Raw genomic sequence first — 21,052 nt, forward strand, 5'->3', positions numbered from 1 at the left:
TGCCTGTTGAGCAAAACACCACTGTCGGCTGCATGTTCTACATAAAGGAGGATTCACATGCAAAGCAAAAAAAGAAAAGAAAAGAAGGCAAGGATGAAGAAACCAACAAACGCTCCACAAAGAAGAAAGAGTATTTTCAGAAAATTGTCAATGGCTTGGAGTTTTACTCTGATTTGTTCCTCTGCTAATCATGCAGTGATAACAGCCTATAAAAAAAAGGGGGGGTAGAATAATGAATGATGGCTGAATGCTCAGTGCAAGCTGACTTACTGTCCAAATATGGCATACTGGGTCATTGAAAATCAATAGAGCTGTTAATGTTAAGAGACATTACCTTTTTTTTACTACTATAACATGTTAAAACATCTGCTGGGAAGAAATACTGTCTACAAGGGTTTTCTACCTGAGATAAACCTTAAATCCTTATCTCTAATCATTCGGGAGATGGTTGCTTCAATTTAAGAGGTGTATTTCTTTTTGAGGTTACTATGTTTTTGCTGCGTCTAGCATGGGGTGCTGGTTTGTTGCGATGGGTGTCCGAAGCTGATGAAAGTAAACAAGGAAGAATAATGGGAATATCCATGTTTTCCCAAGTGTAAAATATATTTAAATAATTTATATAACAAACAACATTGAAACTCTGTTAAAAGTGATTTTATGTGTTTACACATAAATGATACACAGTACCTTTTCAATATCTATATCTGTTCTCATTAGAGCTTAACGATGGTGTAATGGCCTAGTTCATATTTAGTCATTGATAAGTCTAGGCAAATCTATTCTCTATTCTGAATTCAGACAGCTCCTCATAACTACTGCTGTGTATGGTTTCATAATGCTGTTGTTTTAATTAGATGCTTTCTATCACCCACACACCATATGCCAAAAAGTTTGTGGGTGGATGTTTGGTTGTTTTGAGTATAAGACCACTTTTTCTGATGTTTAAAGCAGTATTTTTTTACTCCATAGTTTTAAAATAAAAACTAAAGATATGCAGTTTGTCATTTTAATTTGTTTGCAGCACAGGGGAGCTTTACTTGGTACACTGTAATACTTTAGCTGAAGATTTTTTTGCTGAACAAGGGCACTGTACTATTCATATGCAATGCTGAGTCATTGCATACTGCTTGCTTTGTTTCTATGGATCAAATAATGTACCAGTTGGACATGCTTAATGAAATGCCTACATCGTATTCAATATTCCTATTGTTAATTGTTAACACTAAGATAACAAAAAAGACACCATGTGATGTGGCTCGGATTTGTGTCAAAAACTAGACTGAGATATGTTGCAAAGAAATTGTTATATTTATTGCCATGGCACAGTTATTTTGTAAGAATTGTGTTTTAAGAAAGAGGCTTCAGCTAATGAGCTTTTCAAGTATTCTGCTGCTCCCTGCTGGTGGTGAATGCATAGTACAGCAAATAGAGCTTGATGTTTGATGCTTTGAAAGCGAAAGTCAACTAATCACACCAACTAAACTCACTTACAGAAGTTTTTCTTTATATTCACAGTTACAGGAATGATGTTGTGTCAGTGCTAGGTCCTGTCAATTGTAAGTTGCTCCCCGTAAATAGGCATATACAGTATATCATCTATAGGCTTCATATTGGTTTCTAGAAAACAAAACAAATACAGAGTTGTCTATACAAAAATGTATGTGTTGTTTTAACATTAAGCATTCAATATACCTGTCACACCAGCCGATGTCATTGACATTGTCACAGATATACAATCTATATACAGCCTAGTTGTGTATTTGTGTCCTCTCTATTGGAAATACAGTTTAGAAAGGTAGCGGGAGGGGAAAGGAGTTACCATCGCGCCAAAGGAAGTGGTACTGTCACCACGTGACTTATATACCCTTTTATAATTGGAGGAGGCTCGAAGTACTTTCATCACATCCGCGTATTTCCCGCGAACGGGATGCGCTGGCGCTGTGAAGCTGTAGCTGCGTGCTCGTTGCTGCAGTTAGGATTCTCTTAAAAAACACATCGAAAACGGAGTTTAAACAAGCAGACATGGCGAAGCAAAGCTCTCTTTTCAATTTTTTCACCAAGTCTCCGCCGCCGGCCTCCAAGTCGAAGACGAGTCCCTCTCCAACCGAGGCGGACCTGCCTTCCTCCGTAGAGAAGTCAAACTCCTCTCCAAAGGAGCAAGCTAAACAAACACCACCAGAGCAACAACAACAACAACCTGCAAAGACCAACAAAGTTAAAGTGAAGAGTAAAGACAATTCCTCTAAAGGAGGGTTCAGCAAACTGTTTGGAGACAAGGCCGCAACAACCAAACAGAGGTGAGTTAGCCGGGATTATGTTGGGAGCGGTGTAATTGCTGGAGACACGTTTCCCTCTATTGACGGTTGCGGCAAACCCCCCCTCCAAAAAAATGTGTTTGGTTGATTTAAAAAAATGTTTTAGTTGCACAAACCAATAAAAACCTATATGTTATTTTACTACAACTACATTTAATTTTCACATTTAACAAAGATGGTCTTTTTGTCCATCATGCTTGACACGTGAACATTCCTTCGTTCCTTAGTCGAATAAAACTAATGTCTCTCTTTTTTTATTTTCTTTTACAAATTAGCATACAGAGAATGAATGTGGAATATACAAATGAATATCACTTGGCATAGATAGGGCAAAGTGGACTGTCAGAAGTTAAAACCGCAACCGAGGTAGCTATTGTGTTGGCTAAATGAACCCATATGCATCTCCCCTACTCGGATTACAATACATTCTGTGTAGTTTTTGGGAAATGTCAATAATACAAGTATAATATTATAGTCTTGCAAAGATAGTAATGATACAGAGGTCCGTTTGTCATCGTACTTCTAACGCAATAAATACATATTAATATACTAAATGCATACTAATAATCCCGATGATAAACTCACTCCTCACACACACAATTCCACCATTTGACCTTATTTAAATGGTGGAATTTATTTGACAGTTTGAAACAATAAAACAATTAAATTGTGTAACATTTAAGAAAAATACATGAAGAAATATGCACCTGAATGTAAAAAACTTGGCATTTGCCATATATGGGGATATTTAGTAATCATAAACAAATAGCTATTCAACTTTATGAATAGAGAGTTGATAAATTAATCCACATTGTGCATATATGTATTTGACTAAATTTCACCTTGGATGCCAATGGCTAGCAGCAGTATTTCAGAACCTTCTTGTAGAAGAGTACCAGTAAAACCAGGGAAAATGAAGGACGTCTATGGCACTTTTCTTTCTCAAAAAGGGTTTTGTTTCTCTTGCTACAGCATCAACACATGCTCATTCAGTGCTGGCGACCTTGTGTGGGCAAAACTGGAGGGACACCCCTGGTGGCCATGCATGGTGGTACCCCAACCTTTGAGCGGACAGCAGATGAGGGGCAGGGGTCGGGCCCAACGCATTCACGTCCACTTCTTTGATGAACCCGCTACTAGAGGATGGGTCAGCACCAAATACGTCCGAGATTACCAAGGTTAGCCACAACTACTTTCCTATTTAATGATAGTTATGAGAGATGCACCAATCATGGAGCAGGCAGGAGGGGGAGTTCTCTATAATATAGTACACACACTTTACATTATTGTAAATCGATACTTATGTATAAATATGATTTTGTTAAGTCCCTAGTTTAAGACGAATATAACGTGTTGACTATAATATGCCTAAATACACACTATAAAATATACTTTTTCTTTATGATCAAACATACAATTATATTTTCCATTGAAGAACTTTTGCCCTTTTCTTTGTTTATTTTAACAATTAGAATTTTTAGAAAGGAAGAAAATTGGAACTCGCCATGACAACTTAAATCGATAAATCTCCAACAGTTAGAAGGTTAAAGCTGTGACTTATCTCAAGAGTTAGTATTCGCTCTGATTGCCTGAATCTTCTCTTTGCAGGCTCTGACAGCAGTGACGCTAAAATAGGCGGGTTGTTCTTCAGTGGCAAACCTGTGATCCGCCATGCAATGGAGCTCGCTGATGGAGTTATGTGCGACAGTCCAGATAAAAGATTAAAGATGCCTTTCTGTATGGATCCCTCTGATGATGAGGATGAAGAAATGGAGGTAACATGGTTTATAATTAGCTGCAATGTTGATAATATGAGATAAAAGTTTGTATTTTTAAAGTAATAACTTTAGTGTTTTTCATCACTAGTAAATGATGTACATGGTGTGTTTTGTAATATCTGATACAGCCAGTAATGGTGGTTACACTTTTTATTTACCTGTCCCATTTATTATTCTTCAGCTAGGTGAGTCTGCCTTGACTGATGAAGAGTTCTCTGATGAGGAAGAACCGAACAATGAGACAGTGAAGTCGGCCAAAGTCAGTCTACGGTCTTCCCGAGCTTCAACAGAAAGTGGAAATAAAGCCAAGCGCCGCCGCATAGTTGTAGCTTCAGATAGTGATGGATCAGACGAGGAATTCAAACCACAACAGGCTGCGTCCAGCAGCGAGGACGAGGGGGAAGAAGGAACGGTGAGCAGTGACGAGGACGAAGGCGAGATCACCAATGATTCAGAAGTAGAAAGCCCAATCAAGCCTGCAAAGCGCAAACGTCCTGAAGAAAAGTCTGCTTCAACAAAAGCTAAGATACCAACTACTCCGTCTAACGCACCGAAGCGCCTTCCAGCAGCTGTCGCAGACGACACAAAGTCTCGTCTGTCGGCCTTCTCTGCCCCCGACAACTTTGAGAGCCAGGCAAATGGATCAGGCACCGGTGTGAGCGCCACCATTTGGGACCACGAGAAGCTGGAGTGGTTGCAAGACGGTAGGAGGAAAGACAGCCGAAGGCGGCGTCAGTCTGAGGACGGCTATGATCCCACGTCACTGTATGTGCCGGAAGACTTCTCAACAGAACCACTCCTGGAATGCGTCGGTGGTGGCAGATCAAATCTGAAATGTTTGATACAGTTATTTTCTACAAGGTGGGGAAGTTTTACGAGCTCTACCACATGGATGCTGTCATCGGAGTCAACGAGATGGCTCTGACGTTCATGAAGGGGACCTGGGCACACTCAGGCTTCCCAGAGATCGGCTTTGCGCGTTTCTCAGATGTACTGGTTCAGAAAGGCTACAAGGTGGCCCGTGTGGAGCAGACAGAGACCCCAGAGATGATGGAAGCGCGCTGTAAGAAAATGGCTAAACCCACAAAGTTTGACCGCGTGGTGAAAAGAGAAGTGTGCCGCATTATCACACGTGGCACCCAAACCTACAGCGTGCTGGACGGGGCTCCCTCCGAGAGTCAGAGCAAGTTCCTGTTGAGTTTAAAGGAGAAGGCTGAAGAGGAGAGCTCGGGGCGCTGCCGTATGTACGGGGTCTGCTTTGTAGATACCTCTGTGGGTTATTTCCATGTCGGTCAGTTCCCAGACGATCGTCACTGCTCCCGTTTGCGCACCCTGATAGCACACTTTGCCCCTGCTGAAGTGCTCTTTGAAAAGGGGAACCCATCTGTTGAAACGCGCAAAATACTTAAAGCCTCTCTGTCCCATGCTCTGCAGGAAGGGCTCAATGCAGGCACACAGTTCTGGGATGCTCAGAAGACTCTGAAAAACCTCTCTGAAGAAGATTACTTTAGAGAGACCGCTGGCAAGGATCAGGGGAAAGGAAACAACATTCTTCCTGCTCTTCTAAAAAAGATGACGTCCGAGGCTGATTCACTGGGCCTTACTCCTAAAGAGGGTTATGAGCTGGGACTGTCGGCACTGGGAGGATGTGTTTTCTATCTGAAAAAGTGCCTGGTAGAACACGAGCTGCTCTCTTTGGCCAACTTTGAAGAATATGTCCCTGTTGATGTCGAGCTGGAGAAAGCTGCAGGAGCTGCCAGTTTCTTTGCCAGGACTCGTCAGCGGATGGTCCTTGACGGAGTAACTTTGGCAAACCTGGAAATCTTTCAGAACGGCTTAGGAGGAACAGAAGGGACGCTGCTGGAGCGCTTGGACACCTGCTCTACTCCGTTTGGCAAGAGGTTGATGAAGCAGTGGCTCTGCGCTCCTCTGTGTAACCCGTCATCCATCCAGGACAGACTGGACGCAGTGGAGGAGCTGATGGCGGCTCAGGCCCAGGCTACTGAGGTTTCAGACCTGCTGAAGAAACTCCCAGATTTGGAGCGTCTTCTGAGTAAAATCCACAGCATCGGCACTCCTCTGAAGGGCAAGGATCACCCTGACAGCCGAGCGGTTCTCTATGAGGAGGTCACCTACAGCAAGCGCAAGATCGCAGACTTCCTCTCAGCACTGGAAGGTTTCAAAACGATGCAAGAGATCATCACTGTCCTCGCTCCAGTCGCAGGCAGCTCTCAATCCAAGTTGCTCCATCAAGTCGTCAGCCTTAAAGGTGACAAGGACGGCCTCTTTCCCGATCTCTCCGCTGAACTTAAACGATGGGACAAAGCCTTTGACCACAATAAAGCCCGCACCACCGGGGTTATAACTCCCAAAGCCGGCTTTGACCCAGAGTTTGACGAGGCTCTGTCTTCCATCAAGAACTGTGAGCAAGAGCTGCAGGATTACCTGGACCGACAGAAGAAGAGGCTTGGCTGTAAAACCATGTCCTACTGGGGGACCGGGCGAAACCGCTACCAGATGGAGGTGCCCGACAGTGTCTCGGAAAGGAATATTCCGGAGGAGTACGATGTGAAGTCTACAAAGAAAGGCTGGAAGCGTTACGTGACAAAGGAATCGGAGCGGCTGTTCTCAGAGCTGCAAGGATACGAGGAGAAGAGAGACGCTGCCCTGAAGGACTGCATGAGGAGGCTCTTCTACAACTTCGACAAGAACTACGGAGACTGGAAGACTGGTGTGGAGTGCATGGCAGTGCTCGGTAATTCCATTGTTATTACTTATTCAATTCATTATTTTTACAGCATGCATCAGTCAAGTGTATCATTGTTTACCTTTGTGTGACTGCTGTAGAGACACAGATCATTTTTCATCTTGTTCTCATAGTGACATTTCCTTAAGTTTCTGAGAAAACTGCTCATTGACCTTTTTGAAAAGGAGTCTGCAGCAGGTGTCTGCTCTAAATTCATTTCCTGCAAACGTTACAGAAACACCTCCATAATGTGCATTTAATATGATGTTGCTGCAGTGTAAGTGCTTCCTGCTGTTATTGTATAACCATCCCATCTTTCCACTCGGCTAAGTTGACACTTATAAGTTTGTTTTCCTCTCTAATGGAAATTGTGCGTTGTTGATAATTACATAGTTAAGTTCTCATCTCTAAAATAATGTGCTTTTAATGTGTTTTCCACTGTTGTTACCACTGGGCCATCAAACAAGCACTTTGGTTTATTAAGGTTTAAGAGCTGAGCTGCAAAATCAACCCATAAAATACAAAGAATACCTGAAGCTAATCATCTTGAGAGTTTAAAAGGACATCTGCTACAGTTCCTAACTTGTATGACTTATCATTTGTTTTCAGATGTGCTGCTGGCCTTGTCCCGCTACAGTCAGGGTGGAGACGGCTCGATGACCCGCCCACAGGTGGTGCTCCCTGAGGGTGATGACCAGGTGGCGCCCTTCCTGGACCTCACAGGATCCCGCCACCCCTGTGTCACCAAGACCTTCTTCGGGGACGACTTCATCCCTAACGACGTCTACATCGGCTGCCCTGGCAGCAGTGAGGCTGCTGAGGAGAACGGGCAGGCCTCCTGTGTCCTCGTCACTGGGCCAAACATGGGGGGAAAGTCTACTCTCATGAGACAGGTGGGTTATTTAACTGAACATTTATTTTGTGTTTTAAACAGGAGCTATTAGACTGGAAGTACTCTGAATGTTTGGATCCACAGTGCAGGTGTGTTTGAAGTCTGTTTGCTTTATGGAGATACTGTGTCGCTATTCTTCCGCAGTGTGGACTTGTAATCATCCTTGCTCAGCTGGGTTGCTACGTTCCCGCCGAGAGCCTGCGCTACACGCCTGTCGACAGAGTGTTCACTCGGCTGGGAGCCTCAGATCGTATCATGGCTGGTAAAGTCAAAAACTCCTGAAACACAAATGGGGAGACGTATTAATCGTTCACTTCATGACTTAATTATGTATTCTCCAACATGTGTTCGTCAGGAGAGAGTACCTTCTTTGTGGAGCTCAGTGAGACTGCCAGCATCCTGCACCATGCCACTAAACACTCTCTTGTGCTTCTTGACGAATTAGGTACGTCTAAATTGCCTAATAAGGCTTTTTTTTTACAGTAACAGTGAAAATCAGAGTCTCTTCAGCACAGTTTGGTTCTTTCCCTGCTATTTGGTTGTAATCCTTCATCTGTGTTTGTAGGAAGGGGCACAGCCACATATGATGGCACAGCAATTGCCAGTGCTGTTGTAAAGGAGCTTGCTGAGAAGATCTGCTGTCGCACACTCTTCTCCACACATTACCACTCCCTGGTGGAGGACTACGCCAACAACCCCGCTGTGCGGCTGGGCCACATGGTGAGCACAGAAACACTCAAAACAGCACTGAACAGGAAGGCAGAAGCAGCGAGGGTATTGGGATGAAGTAAATAGAGTGTCTTCTGAATCGTATTTGACTGTTGCTTCCTGTCCGTTTTATCTTAAATTGGGTATCAAGTACGTTTCTGTGCAAGTAACCGGCTTTCTGTGAGGTTCCATATTGCTATTAAATTCCTCTGATAGTGAAACCTTTGGGAAAAGGAAGGAACTTTTCATAATGTAAATTCTAGTTTCATACAGAGCCTTGGTGTTATTTCATACAAAATGAGTTCCCTTAGTAACTTGTTCAAACTGAGAAATCATTCCTTGAAATTACTATTTCTAACAATCACATCCCTGTCTGGTCCCTTTAAGGCGTGCATGGTGGAGAATGAATGTGAGGATCCGAGTCAGGAGACCATCACATTCCTCTACAAGTTCATCACCGGTGCTTGTCCGAAGAGTTACGGCTTCAACGCTGCTCGCCTCGCCAGCCTGCCAGAGGAGGTCATCCAATCAGGACACAGGAAGGCCCAGGAGTTTGAGAAAAGCACCATCAGCCTTCGACTCTTCAAGTATGTATCAGTGTTGAGGTTCTGCTGTGGCACCGGCACCCAAAGCAAGAATCTGAATTGGTATTAGTAAAGGCCAAAGATGAGTCTAAACTCTGCCCTCTGTTTTGTCTTGCAGGAAGCTCTGCCAGTTTGCTGAAGATGTTTCTGTGGGCAACTTTGCATCACTCGTTCAGATGCTCAACACCCTGTAGTGTAAAAAAAAAAAAGGAAAGAAAATGTTTGTCACCTGAAGAAACACTACAGTTATGGTTTAATAAAGTTTATTTTTAAAAAAAATGACAATGTTTCATCTAGGAAATTAAACCTTTTTAATTCACGCTAGCGCCTACATAACAGTTATTGAATACTTCACAATATATTAAGTCTAGATGTTATGATACATGCATACATTTCAGTCTGTATGAGAACCCACAATCACCAGTACACATGAATGGGTGGGGGTGGGGGGGGGGGAATAGACACCATAAAGCACTGTATATAGATACTTGTCTCAGCTTCAGTAGAGTAAAAGCTTATAAAATTCTCCAGCAACATTGGCAAACAAGGAAAAAAACACACCAACAAACTTTGCTTTCACAAGACTTGTATCTCTTTTCTCCTGACCTTATCAAAGCTCATCTAAAGAAGGCATCCTGTTTGAAACAGGCCAATATCTGTGCCTGTTGAAGAGGAAAGACAAACACTTTGGTTCTAACAGAGGCTAAAAGTATAAATCTATTATACTGACATTAATAACAATGTACCGCACAACATAATGCCCTGATCCCAACCTGCATTGTTTTATTTGGTAAAGAGGCTGTGTCTTAATTATTTCATAAGTTCTGGCTAAACAAACTACACTAAACTGTTATACAACTGAGCCTTTAGTAAAGTCTTTGATTTGGCCCCATGTTTTGTTCCTGTAAATTCTGTAAGATGGGAATTGTGCAACAGGACAACACAAACAGCAAATAAACATAAAATATGCATAGATTATGTAAAACAGACAGAAGTATCTTAACTCCCTTTACAAAACACTATATGTCCAATGCTACCACAAAAATAAAAACCCAAAAAATACAAGTCTGGTGAAAGCACATCTTAGCATCTACTGTTCGGCATTGCAAATGAGTCAACTTTGCTGGAGAAAATGCTTAGTGTTTTCCTCTTTTCTCTGAGCTCTTTCACAGAAAGAAGATAGATACTGCGACATGTATAATTACAGCAATTCTAGGCTAAAATAACCAACAAAAAATGAACACATTTAATAAAATAAAGACATTCAAGTACAGTAAGATCATTTCATGAAAATACAAAACTACACAAAGAGCATTAAAATCAAATCTCAACAGTTGTTTTGTGGAAAGAAAAAAAAAAGCTGAAGTGCTAGGTCATGTTCTCGTACATATCGATACGAGCACGTCGGAGGCCCAGTGATGGAAGCATTGCTGAATTCGGGGCTCTTTGCCTCCACATGGAAAAGGTTGTGTCATTTCTGACCGAACGTCTGTACAGGACTGCAGTATTTGTTCCTCCACTTCTGGAGAGCAGGTGAGCCTCGGTGGCTTTTTGTCCATCTCTCACAGCTTCACTTGACCAAACCAACACACCCACAAACCCTGAGTCAGCTGCTCTTTTTTTTTTGTCAAATAATTAAAGAAAAAGTAGGCATCCATAATCAGACTTTTTTTTCTTCTTTTAAATGTCTCCTTTCAGCATATTCATTTCCAAGTCTTATTTTCCACCGTATCACCAGTATATGCTCTGTATTTTAGTTTGGACATCGTCCTCCACTGCACAACTCTAAAGTGTCTTGTGTTCAACGGCTGAGGCGCAGCAGGACCTCTGGGCTCGGGCTCAGTTGTGCTGCAGCGTGTTGGACTCTATAGGAGGAGCGGAGTCATACAGTGTGTCCGTGTCGTGAGTCGGCTCTCCAGCTAGTGTGCAAGGATTTGACAACGTCCCCGCTCCACAGTCGCAGAAAAATCTGGGAGGAGAAATAACGTTTAGTAAAACTCCATTAAGGTACAGAGAGAAAAACATAAATACTGATAATACTGTTCCCCCTTTAATACAGTTGTTTATGTATGCAGTTTTGAACCCCCCCATCTTCTAGCTAATGATATGACTGCCTGCTTATCGAAGGACACCTAAACAATAACCGTTGCGTGGTAACGGGGTGTTGCCGCAAAGTATAGCGCAGCATTTTGCATTTGTTTACATGAAGGTTAAAGATGACCCTGTTTGGCGGAGGTATAATAGCTCATCCCACCCCCCCAAAATTCCCTAGATGATAAATAAACTCATTTTAGATAAAGTCACATTCTGATGTGTGGCTTTAATATCGACAGAGTTAGGTGTATTTGAAAACGCAGAGGGGGTTCTAGTGTTAAACCACACCGTTTGTGTGTGTGTGTGTGTGTGTGTGGGGGTTTAGACTGACCTATCGTGTCTGATGAATTCCACGTCGTGTCCTTGGTGACACTTCTTGATGCAGTTCACACAGATGGCGTTGCGGTCTGTTGTGTTACAGGTGTGACACCTGGAGGAACAGAAAGTGCGTTGGTCAACAACCATAAAGCAGACGGGCAGTTTACCGCAGGTCGGCTCGGTGGCGGATGTGTAAACAGAAATTACCTGTAAAAATCGTGCATTGGGTAGCTGGTGTAACTTGAAATCTTGTACAGGCACTGACCTCTGCTCACAGCCTTTTCAATGGCATCCTGATTGTTCATTATTTTATTATCTGTGGGCGAGAGAGCACACAGACGACTTGGTAAGCTCCAGGTTCAGATTAACATCCAGACCAACTATTGATCTCTGTGCCAGTACCTTTCATTGTAACATTGACACCAGAGGCCAGGAACAAGCCCCCGAAGCGATTGTTGAAGATCTGGTTCCCCTCCAGGGTCGCTGTGGCGTGATTGGTAATCTCAATACCTGGTCGTACAAATAAACAATTAATATTACAGAGCTCCTGGTTACCGTTAGGTAGGTCTACTGTCCTTATTAAGAACCATTTCTTTAGGCCTGTAAGGTTGTTAAATTAAGGCGGATTGAGCCTGGTTCATGTGTTACCCACCTGCTGCGAAGCCGTCAAATATCCGGTTTTTCCGCAGCACGGGGTGGCTGTTGGTGCTAATGAGGACTCCTGCTTGGGCATTTCTGAAGATGTCATTTTCCTCTAACAAACCTGAAGACAGGAGACAGATCATCAGACCCACAAACCCCTGACATGAAGATGAAATTGTACAAATGTATAAGCGATACAAGATTGAAGAATATGCAAAACTAAAGTTATTTGTAAATGATGATGTCAATTTATCGAATGATTCCAGCTTTCTCTGCAAAGTGTAGACCTCTAAGAGAGCGGTCTTCATATCTCTGCTCTGTCACTCAATTAGTTTTAGTGAGAAACAATAAATGTGACTAAAATAAACAACTTTAGCGACTGTATACAGGGTAACCCCCCCTGTGATCAGCATGCCTGCTCATACAATAAATGGATCTCTTACCTCTTCCTCCGTTGAATATACAGATGCCCCCGTCCCTCCCATCGTGGATCTTATTCCTCCGCAGAGTGGGGTTGCTGTCGGTCTTGATCCATACTCCTGCCATAGCATTGTCAAAGATCTCATTGTCCTCGATAAAGCCTAAGCCTGGAAAACACATCATGTGTCATTATTGGGGCATGGGGGAAGCAGCGGACTGCCAGGAGTCAATAAGAAGGTTCATTTTAAAGGAGATCTATCAGAGAGACGGTTGTGTTGCTTACCTGAGTTGTAAACCAAAATGCCTCCGTTCTGGCCGCCCCAGATTTTGTTCCTCCTGATCTTGGGATTGCTGCCAGTCCTGTCAAAACAAAACACAAGGGACATGATGTGCTGCCTCACTAATGCTAAATGCATTTAGCTGAATATATTAGTCATTTTCCACAAACCTAATCTGAACCCCAGAGTACATGTGATTGTAGATGTCATTGTCTTCCAGCACGCCATGGCCATTGTCGTAGAAATAGACCCCAACCTGTTGAAATGACGGTGATTATATAAATAATCCCATTTATTTCTGGCATTCAAAAGCATGTAATGATGGCAACAGATTGTGTCGAAGCCAGCCTAGTGAAGGTGTAAATGAGTCAATTTATTTCTCTTCATTAAACTTGTAGGCAGCCTGTAATCGTACCTGCTTCCCGCTGTGTATCCGGTTCCTCCGCAGCACTGGCGTACTTCCCGTTGTCACCCACACTCCTGCCAGCGTGTTGCTGTACACCTCGTTCTCCTCGATGACGCCTTGTCCTTTTTCATGCTGCGGGAAACGAAACCACCAAACTACATTAAAGCATAGGAGCTCTAAAGAAGTGAGAAGTCAAAAAAAAGGGATTAATCTAGCTGGTGTGACTTGAATCTTGAATTTACCACATATATGCCGCCATGCTGGCCATCGTGGATCTTGTTGTGTCGCACGATAGGGCAGCTGTTCGTCCTGATCTGGATTCCCGCCAGGGCGTTACCGTAGATGTCGTTTCCTTCGATTAGACCCCGACCGTCACCGAAAATATAAACGCCACCTTGGTTACCATTAAAAATAGCGTTGCCCCTGTATTTGAACAAAAAAAGCTCATTATAGGACATGACACCACTGTAGATGGCCGATTTGATTGCCTTCAAGTGACACTCTGAATGCAGTTTGACCTCTGAAGCCACACTGACCTTATCGTGGGGTCGCTGTTAGAGGTGATCCACACCCCAGCAAAATTATTTGCATAGATCTTGTTTTCGATGAACTGCCCGCGGCCCTTTTCGTGCACGTAGATGCCCCCCGTCTGACCATGATGGATCTCACAGCGTACCACTGTTGGATTGGCGTACGCCTTCACCTCGAAGCCGGCTATACGGTTCCTATGGATGTTACAGCTCTCAAAGTAACCCTGGAAACAGAGAGAGAAACTCAACATTATTGTCTGTGCTATCAAAATACTTCTCAGTTCATGAGGAGCGACTAACAGAAAGAATAAAAGTAATGCGACCAACCCTCAACACTTACACTCTACATTCTGTAGGCGTACTTAAGGAGAGCTCAGAGACACAGGCAGCGCGTCAAAGTGTTTCACATACACAAAGAAAACACCAGTAAGTTGGACTGTACCATGCCGTGATCGAATGTGAAGACGCCAACGTCTCTGCCGTGGTGGATGTGATTCCGTCTGATGATCGGGTTGCCATGGTTCTTCACCCAGATCCCAGCCAGAGCGTTGTTTGAGATCTCATTGTCTTCGTATATTCCCTGAACATATTAGACACAGTTCATTCCAAACTAATGCTTTGATTGTGATAGGCCAGGCTAGTTCTCTCACTGTTAATGAAAAAGGAGCCAGGTGTATATGACAGTTAAGAAGGACGGGCTTGGCTACTGTTGTTGACATGGTAATGTTATATATACGAGGGGGACTGTGGGTTTTACCTGTGCATGGTCAGTGATGTAAAGACCAACATTTTCACAGTCACTAATGTTGCAGTGCTTTATTGTGGGACAGGCCCCCTGGCCGCTGACACAGACAGCTGACCCCACTGGAAAACAGGACAGAGATGGATTAGTGCACCATGTCAAAATACACACCAAAACATCCTCTGCTCTATCATGGGAGAAGCTCAGATCAACAATATCCAGAGGTCAGAACACGGAGTCTTCCGACACACAGCGGTGATCCCAACCTTCCTGTCTTCCATCCCATCCATCATCTCACAACACCTTTTTTTCATCATGTGACCATGTTTTTAAATATATGGAATATAAATAACATCTGGACATTTATAAGCTAAATTAAAATAAAGAATACAATTTATTTGATGTGTATGATGTCTCTCTGGTTTAATCCATTACAGTGTCCAACCTCTACACATTAAGTTGCTTTAGAGCTTCCCTTCAGATATAAAACACACACACACACACACGCACACACACACACACACACGTTTGGGAGAGAGAGATTCTTGTGGGAAGTGCCTAAGCTAGTCTCTTGCAGTCCAGCAGCTTTAAAAAAAACTGTGGCGCTGGCACAAAGTCATTTACCACATCCCATGTGGAAAAAGCCACAGTAATTCGATTAAAGTTCATTTTATATTGTGAAGGTTGGGAACCGTTGGAGCAGTAAGGAGCAAGGGACTGACCTGTGCACGTGCTGCGGATGATGCAGTGGTCGATGATGGGACTGCAGTTGACGGTAATCTCCAGGCAGTGGTGTGCGTTGTGGTGCTGGGCGGATTTATCATCAGGATTGAACTGCAGCAGAAACAGAAACACATTTTAACCACTGTGACAATAGTCAACAAAACTAAAGATGCATTACACTTTCTTCTACCCATACTGAGTGTGTGCGCACATCGACTATTTAGGTCAAATATTTAAAACAGATGTATGTGCAACACTGTACATGTGGCCTATACACCCACAATGGAGTAAAGAGCCTCACCCTAATGGTCATGTATCCAACGTAAGCATCCTCTGAGCCTTCCATGAATACAAACGTGGAGTCTCTGGTATTCTCAATGATGACTTTCTCTGCTACTTTTCCAGGAGCTGCACAAATAATCAGAAGGATTCAATTAGAGACAAGACTAAACAAAAGCACGATGAAACTGAAACCTCCACTTCACACACACACATACCAGCTCCGATCATCGTGATGGGCGACTCGATGTAGATCCACTCATCTGTGTAAATACCAGAGTGGACGAATATCAGGCCGTCAAAGTGAGGCTCCTGACCCCCACCGAGCGCGTCCTCAATGGTGTCGTAGTACTGGAGGAAACATCACATATCAGGATAACGACTGGCGCATTCATGGGAAAAATAGAAAGCCAGAAAAGGCTTACTTACAAACATGTTGTCTCTTCCTTTGTATCTGGCCGGATTACTGTAAAAGTGTTCTGCAAAGCCCGGCTTCACGTGTGCTCCTTTATACTGTAAACAAAGCATTCACATGATTATTCACAAACTGAAGAACCGAAGACATTGCACCGAGACGGCATTTTGGACAAGAATATTAACTAGGGTAAGTGGCGAGACATTTTCGTCCACAGATAACAATACGAAAGGTCAACATAACACACAGGAATACATTTTAAAAACATACTTCTCCTCTATTCCCTGCATACTGAATGTCACCATTATAGCCTGTGGTGTTGCCCTTTCACATGACATTAGCTGTCGGTACACAGGAGGACTTAAAGTCACTACAAAAATATAGATTTAAAGATTAAAAGTAAACAAAGTGGATCTTGCTCTCTTTCCTTCGATTCACCTTTTAAATCTAACAAAATATGCTGTATGTAGGAAGACGTGCATGCTTAATCAACTACATATACATACATGTTCCAATACACTTTAACAGGCTTCAAAAATACTTAGGAATGTTTGAGAAGTAATTTTAATGTTACAACACATATCTAACATGAAGTCCCTACTACCCATAGAGACCTGCAGGGATAATGTGTTTTTTGTTTCATAATAAAATATAAAATAGTTCTTTAACAGTGGCAAAATATGTTTGCTAAAAATACAACAGGCAGCACATGAAGCAGGGGACTTAGATGAGAGAGGAGGAGGGGTCCATACCAGCTGCTGAAAACTTTCCTTCCACGGGTTAGGCTGCTCGTACTCTTCTGGGTTTATCTGGTAGAACTTCCCCGCCTCGGGATGCATCATGGGGCGTGTGTATTCAAACACTTCCATGTACAGCCTCTTCCTGAAATAATTAACACCCCCTTATTATCATCAGTGTCAAAAGGTCTCAGTATTCAATAAGGAGCTCTTTTAGAGTAAAACTAGCTCCCTACACGATGAAGCTGTTTTTCTTTCAGTTGTAAAATACTCTTCTACTGAGGTAAAATGTATATTTGGAATTCTAACAGTCAGAGGCAAATCAGTCACGGTTAATTCGAAATATTTTTTTCAGGCGTTAAAACTGTTTATTATGTTTAGTAAATAGCCAGAGACAAAGCAGCAAACAACAGAGGGGACCACCAACTAGACTCACCAGAGGATGGGGTCATTGGCCAGCTCACTGAAGCGCTTGCACACACACGCTGCGCGGCACAGATCCTGCTCCAACAGGTAGGAGAAAATCTTTAGCACCACCTCGTCTGGGAGCTTCTCCTGCAGATACTGCTCTGCTGGAGCTGCTGGGATGAAGGTGGAATTAGAATACATAATAGCACTCTTCTGTCAGTTACAGTGTCATTAAGAAAAGTGCTTTTGTTTACTCTAATCTGATTTAGCATTGCTATTCAAGCTTGGGTACCGAATAGTGAATTAATTAAACATGTAATACTGTAATGCAAGATGATATACATTTCACCAGTTCAGCTATTCACTTAACATTTTTACAGTGAGGGCAGGCTGTACAGACTGGACGGATGCCTTTTCTTGTGAGGCCTTAATCAAAGAAGTTTGAGCTGAATGCTACATAGTTTAACCAACCTGTTTATTTACACATTGCTTACTGCTTTTGCAGCTCAAGTTTAGCCTTTAAGAGGAATTATAAAACATGTTTATGAAGCGGAACACTTTGTGCATCACACATTAACAAAACAAAAAGCTATTATTTTTACATCTTACTGTAGAAAAGAGAAGAAGAAACAAAACATTGTATTGTGTAAATAAATGTCATATGTGCAATTAAGCAGTAAATCTGATATTAAAACAAATCACGTGGGTCAAAGTAAGAACCCTGCAAGGCAATGGGACCGTTAACTTTGACACCACGAATCCTTGTATGATGAGGAATGCCAGAACCAAATGCCATCATGTCTATAACGGATTCTTTGGCTTGAGCTGCACTGTATGAGAAAAGCTCCAAACGCCACAAATAACAGACTATAATTTCTACTCTGTGAAAGTTGTGGTGCTACTTCATGTCTTCACCAACGGGGCTTTTTAAAGAGAGGATCTGAAGTTTTGAGAGGTTGAAAACCATAATACATCTACTCTCTGAAGGTGCCATACAAAAGCTGACAGTAAGCCAACGTTGGCCTAGGATAAGGCTGAACTCAGAATAAAAAGGGCCATGATGCTCATACTTGCTGCACCCTGCTCTGTGTCAAACTGTATCACTGCCTCTACAAATCACAGAACAAGGATTTGTCATTAGGAAAACTAAAGTGTTTTTTTATTTACCTGGTAAATCTTGACACTTTCCTGAAACTCTGGGGCGCTTTGGTCGGTGTCCAAAGTTTTCTGTGGTTGAAGTGGAAGCACCCTGTAAGAAAAATAAATCAGTGTATACAATTCATCATGACTTTTTGTGTTTTTTTTAAGATGAAATCTTAATCTTTAGGGATCTATCTTTTTAGAATTCCTGGCATTTGTACCTCCATGTTTGTCTTTGTCGGACACACTGTTCTCTTGGGTAGAGACTTTCTTCTAAGTTGGTAGGGACTATTCTGAGCTCCTGGACCGGATTCTTCTGCGACCATATCTGCAGGAACGTCCTCATCTGCAAATAGTGAGAAAAAAAGAATACTTGAAAAGGTCTATTTAAATCAATTCAAAAAAGTGAAAGCTATGCAAAGGGAAAAAGGTCTAATAGAACCATGTGTTTAATGTCTGATGAACTACATATTCATTATGTACGGTTAAAATATTCTTATCAAAAGAGTGAATCAGCCAGTGGATATTCCTGAGCTATCACCTATTAGCATTATGACTAAATAAACAGTGTGTATTGGCCTGTTTTTCTGTATCAGATCTTTGACTGAACAATCGACATGAATAAAAACTACGACTTCTAGTTTACCATAATCTATTAGATTCAGAGATTCCAACCCAATTTTGTCAATAATCAGCAATTGTAACAGCAAATGGTCTAAACAGCATTTGTCAGCAGGTTACAGGATAAAAACTAGATAAAACAAAAGCAGGTTTTCTACATTACCTGCTATGCTTACTACAAATTGATTACAGATCCTATCAACAGGATTCAATCAAATGCAAAAGAAAACAACCACAACAGAATGGTCTATACGCAACATCTATTTATAAGGCTATTCGCCATGGCATAATGAGTGGATAGCTACCACAGATGGGAGATGCAAACTCTCTCTTCTTGTTGCTCTGGTTGCAAGGATGACTCCCCAGCTACTAGGCCAGTAACCATTACAAACACCATCAATGTAACTGGGCAAAAGTCTACTTTCTTAGTTGTACCTCAAATGTTGAATAGGTTTCTCTGCTTTGTTTGACTAAATAAACACATTTAGGAAAAGAGGCATAAATCCATATCAAAGCAAATATACATACATATATTTTTTTTACTGTAACTTTGAATCACATTTCAGCCAAGCAGTGAATATGATGCAAGACATTTGCAAAACAACCCTTAAATCACAAGGATACGCCTGACAGGACAACCTCCATGAGAATTTGTTGGTTAAATTATCAAGATATTAACTGTTTTTCATTTTTACATTTTTTTTTTCTATTTTAAGAAGAAAACGAGTTAACTATTTGCTGCTGTTTGCCATTGAATTGATGATGTTTGATCCAAAATAACATGTTACCAGTCCACCTAAAAGCGTTGAATTACATTTGGAAAGCAAATATTAATGTTACTGATCAGTTTTTCCCAGGTTGACTGGGTCTGTAGCAGCAGAGGCAGCTTGCTTGATTAACGTTACGAGCATTCCTAGCTAATGTTTACTTTGAAATATAGCTGTCAATATTCGGGTACATAACGTCTATACTCAGACAACGGTACGGTTGAAAAAACATTATATTAAATATTACATTAATAACAACCAAGATATGCAAGCATTAACATTGTAACCCTGTAAAAGGCTATTAGGCTGGGGGCTTTTACAAAAAACACCAGGACGCAGATAGCAAGCCAAACATGCTAATAATAATAGCTATGTTAGCACGGGGAGTTAGCATGCTACGACAACTGGCGATACCACTTTGTATACCCTTCCTTGCGGCTGTCACTCATGAATAAACATCCTCATTCTCTATTGCCTGTCATTATCCTCAGTAGTCTAACATTATTTGCGTAAGAAAGACAAAATCCTGCAGTGATATGTGGTCAGCGGTGTAAAAGAAAGACCGAGTCGGGGCAAAAATTAAGCAAAACAAAGCGCGGCCTGATTGATAGGAACAAACACAAAAGCCTCGGTGTTTCCTGGCTGCAAAGTGACCCGTTGACACAGCTGCTATCTCCCCTGCATTTATTCCAACAATCGACGTTTTCCTTATGCACATGCTAACAGTTACACACGGACAAAAACAACACACACGACCGTAGAAGTAAAGGACATAAGTAAACCCTGAAGCCAGTCTTTTGACAAGCCATTCCTTAAAGCTAACGCTAGCTTAGCGTAGCTAGGGTTACCTCTTTCCTGGTGGTTCCTCTCCGGCTGTACCGGGCGCGGCCTCGAGACTCGCCTTGGTCTTCTGCTAACGTTACTTGCTCTGACGGAGTTCATTTGCGGTGTTGATAATCTTGAAATGTCAAAGCCTTCACAGCAGAAGAGGCGACTCTAAACACATCGTCTATGTAATTTTCTTGAGCATTGCACGATGTGCCATCTTTAGCCGTGGCACCTGAAAAAACGTATCGCTGTGTTATTCCCGTTCCTCTGCACTGGTGTTACGTCTGGCCCCGTTCTACTGTAGCAGGAGGAGCCATAACACACAGGCACGTTCGGTCAGGCCTCAGTAACATCACATGGGAGGACCTCTCGCCGGTCACATCGCTTTCCGTCTTCAAGGCGGTCAATTCAACAGTGATTAGGCTACGTTTACTTTTGGAGCTCAGCCATTCAAGCACCCACCATGGGAAAATATGCTGTTTGTCCAAGCAGCAGTCTACCTCACATTTGGAGGTAAGTAACATCGGTATAATAATCCTTATATTGTTTACACTACTGTCGCTAATGTGGAGAGCAATTTTAGCAGACTAAACATTTGATGGTCTCTTGGAGCAGCCCTACTTTGTATAAGACCTCATAATAAACAGGTAATCTACACAGTGCCAGTGGCGGCTCCTGAAA

The 21,052-nt window shown here is 42.3% G+C and overlaps 2 protein-coding genes across 4 annotated transcripts; one reads left to right on the plus strand and one right to left on the minus strand.

Moving 5' to 3' along the window:
• The first annotated feature begins 1,916 nt into the window (after window positions 1-1,916).
• On the plus strand, window positions 1,917-9,342 carry msh6 (mutS homolog 6 (E. coli)). The gene is given in 11 exon segments (XM_063874624.1): window positions 1,917-2,297; window positions 3,288-3,493; window positions 3,924-4,090; window positions 4,275-4,875; window positions 4,878-6,848; window positions 7,449-7,732; window positions 7,876-7,993; window positions 8,087-8,176; window positions 8,297-8,451; window positions 8,827-9,026; window positions 9,142-9,342. Coding segments are annotated over 11 exon segments (4,143 nt in total). The 5' UTR covers window positions 1,917-2,022; the 3' UTR covers window positions 9,218-9,342.
• On the minus strand, window positions 9,270-20,728 carry fbxo11a (F-box protein 11a). 3 transcript variants are annotated; one of them, XR_010164988.1, is made up of 22 exons: window positions 20,392-20,728; window positions 18,377-18,501; window positions 18,183-18,264; window positions 17,044-17,188; window positions 16,623-16,752; window positions 15,885-15,968; window positions 15,674-15,806; window positions 15,478-15,584; window positions 15,176-15,287; window positions 14,469-14,575; window positions 14,154-14,291; window positions 13,718-13,935; window positions 13,424-13,604; window positions 13,191-13,313; window positions 12,946-13,031; window positions 12,781-12,857; window positions 12,521-12,664; window positions 12,088-12,198; window positions 11,838-11,945; window positions 11,701-11,751; window positions 11,449-11,547; window positions 9,270-10,992 (listed from the first exon to the last, which is right to left on the minus strand). XR_010164988.1 is itself a non-coding variant. In XM_063874625.1 (22 exons), exons 1-22 carry the CDS (start codon window positions 20,483-20,485, stop codon window positions 10,863-10,865), a joined length of 2,643 nt encoding a protein of 880 aa, XP_063730695.1. In that variant the 5' UTR covers window positions 20,486-20,725; the 3' UTR covers window positions 9,270-10,862. The 3 variants fall into 3 exon arrangements, 2 of the variants coding, with proteins under 2 accessions (XP_063730695.1, XP_063730696.1); XM_063874625.1 differs by having other exon boundaries at window positions 11,643-11,751; window positions 20,392-20,725; XM_063874626.1 differs by having other exon boundaries at window positions 11,643-11,751; window positions 17,044-17,185; window positions 20,392-20,724.
• Window positions 20,729-21,052: the final 324 nt, after the last annotated feature.

This window comes from Eleginops maclovinus, chromosome 22 (assembly GCF_036324505.1).
Source record: "Eleginops maclovinus isolate JMC-PN-2008 ecotype Puerto Natales chromosome 22, JC_Emac_rtc_rv5, whole genome shotgun sequence".
In the NCBI taxonomy this organism is placed as follows: Eukaryota; Metazoa; Chordata; class Actinopteri; order Perciformes; family Eleginopidae; genus Eleginops; species Eleginops maclovinus.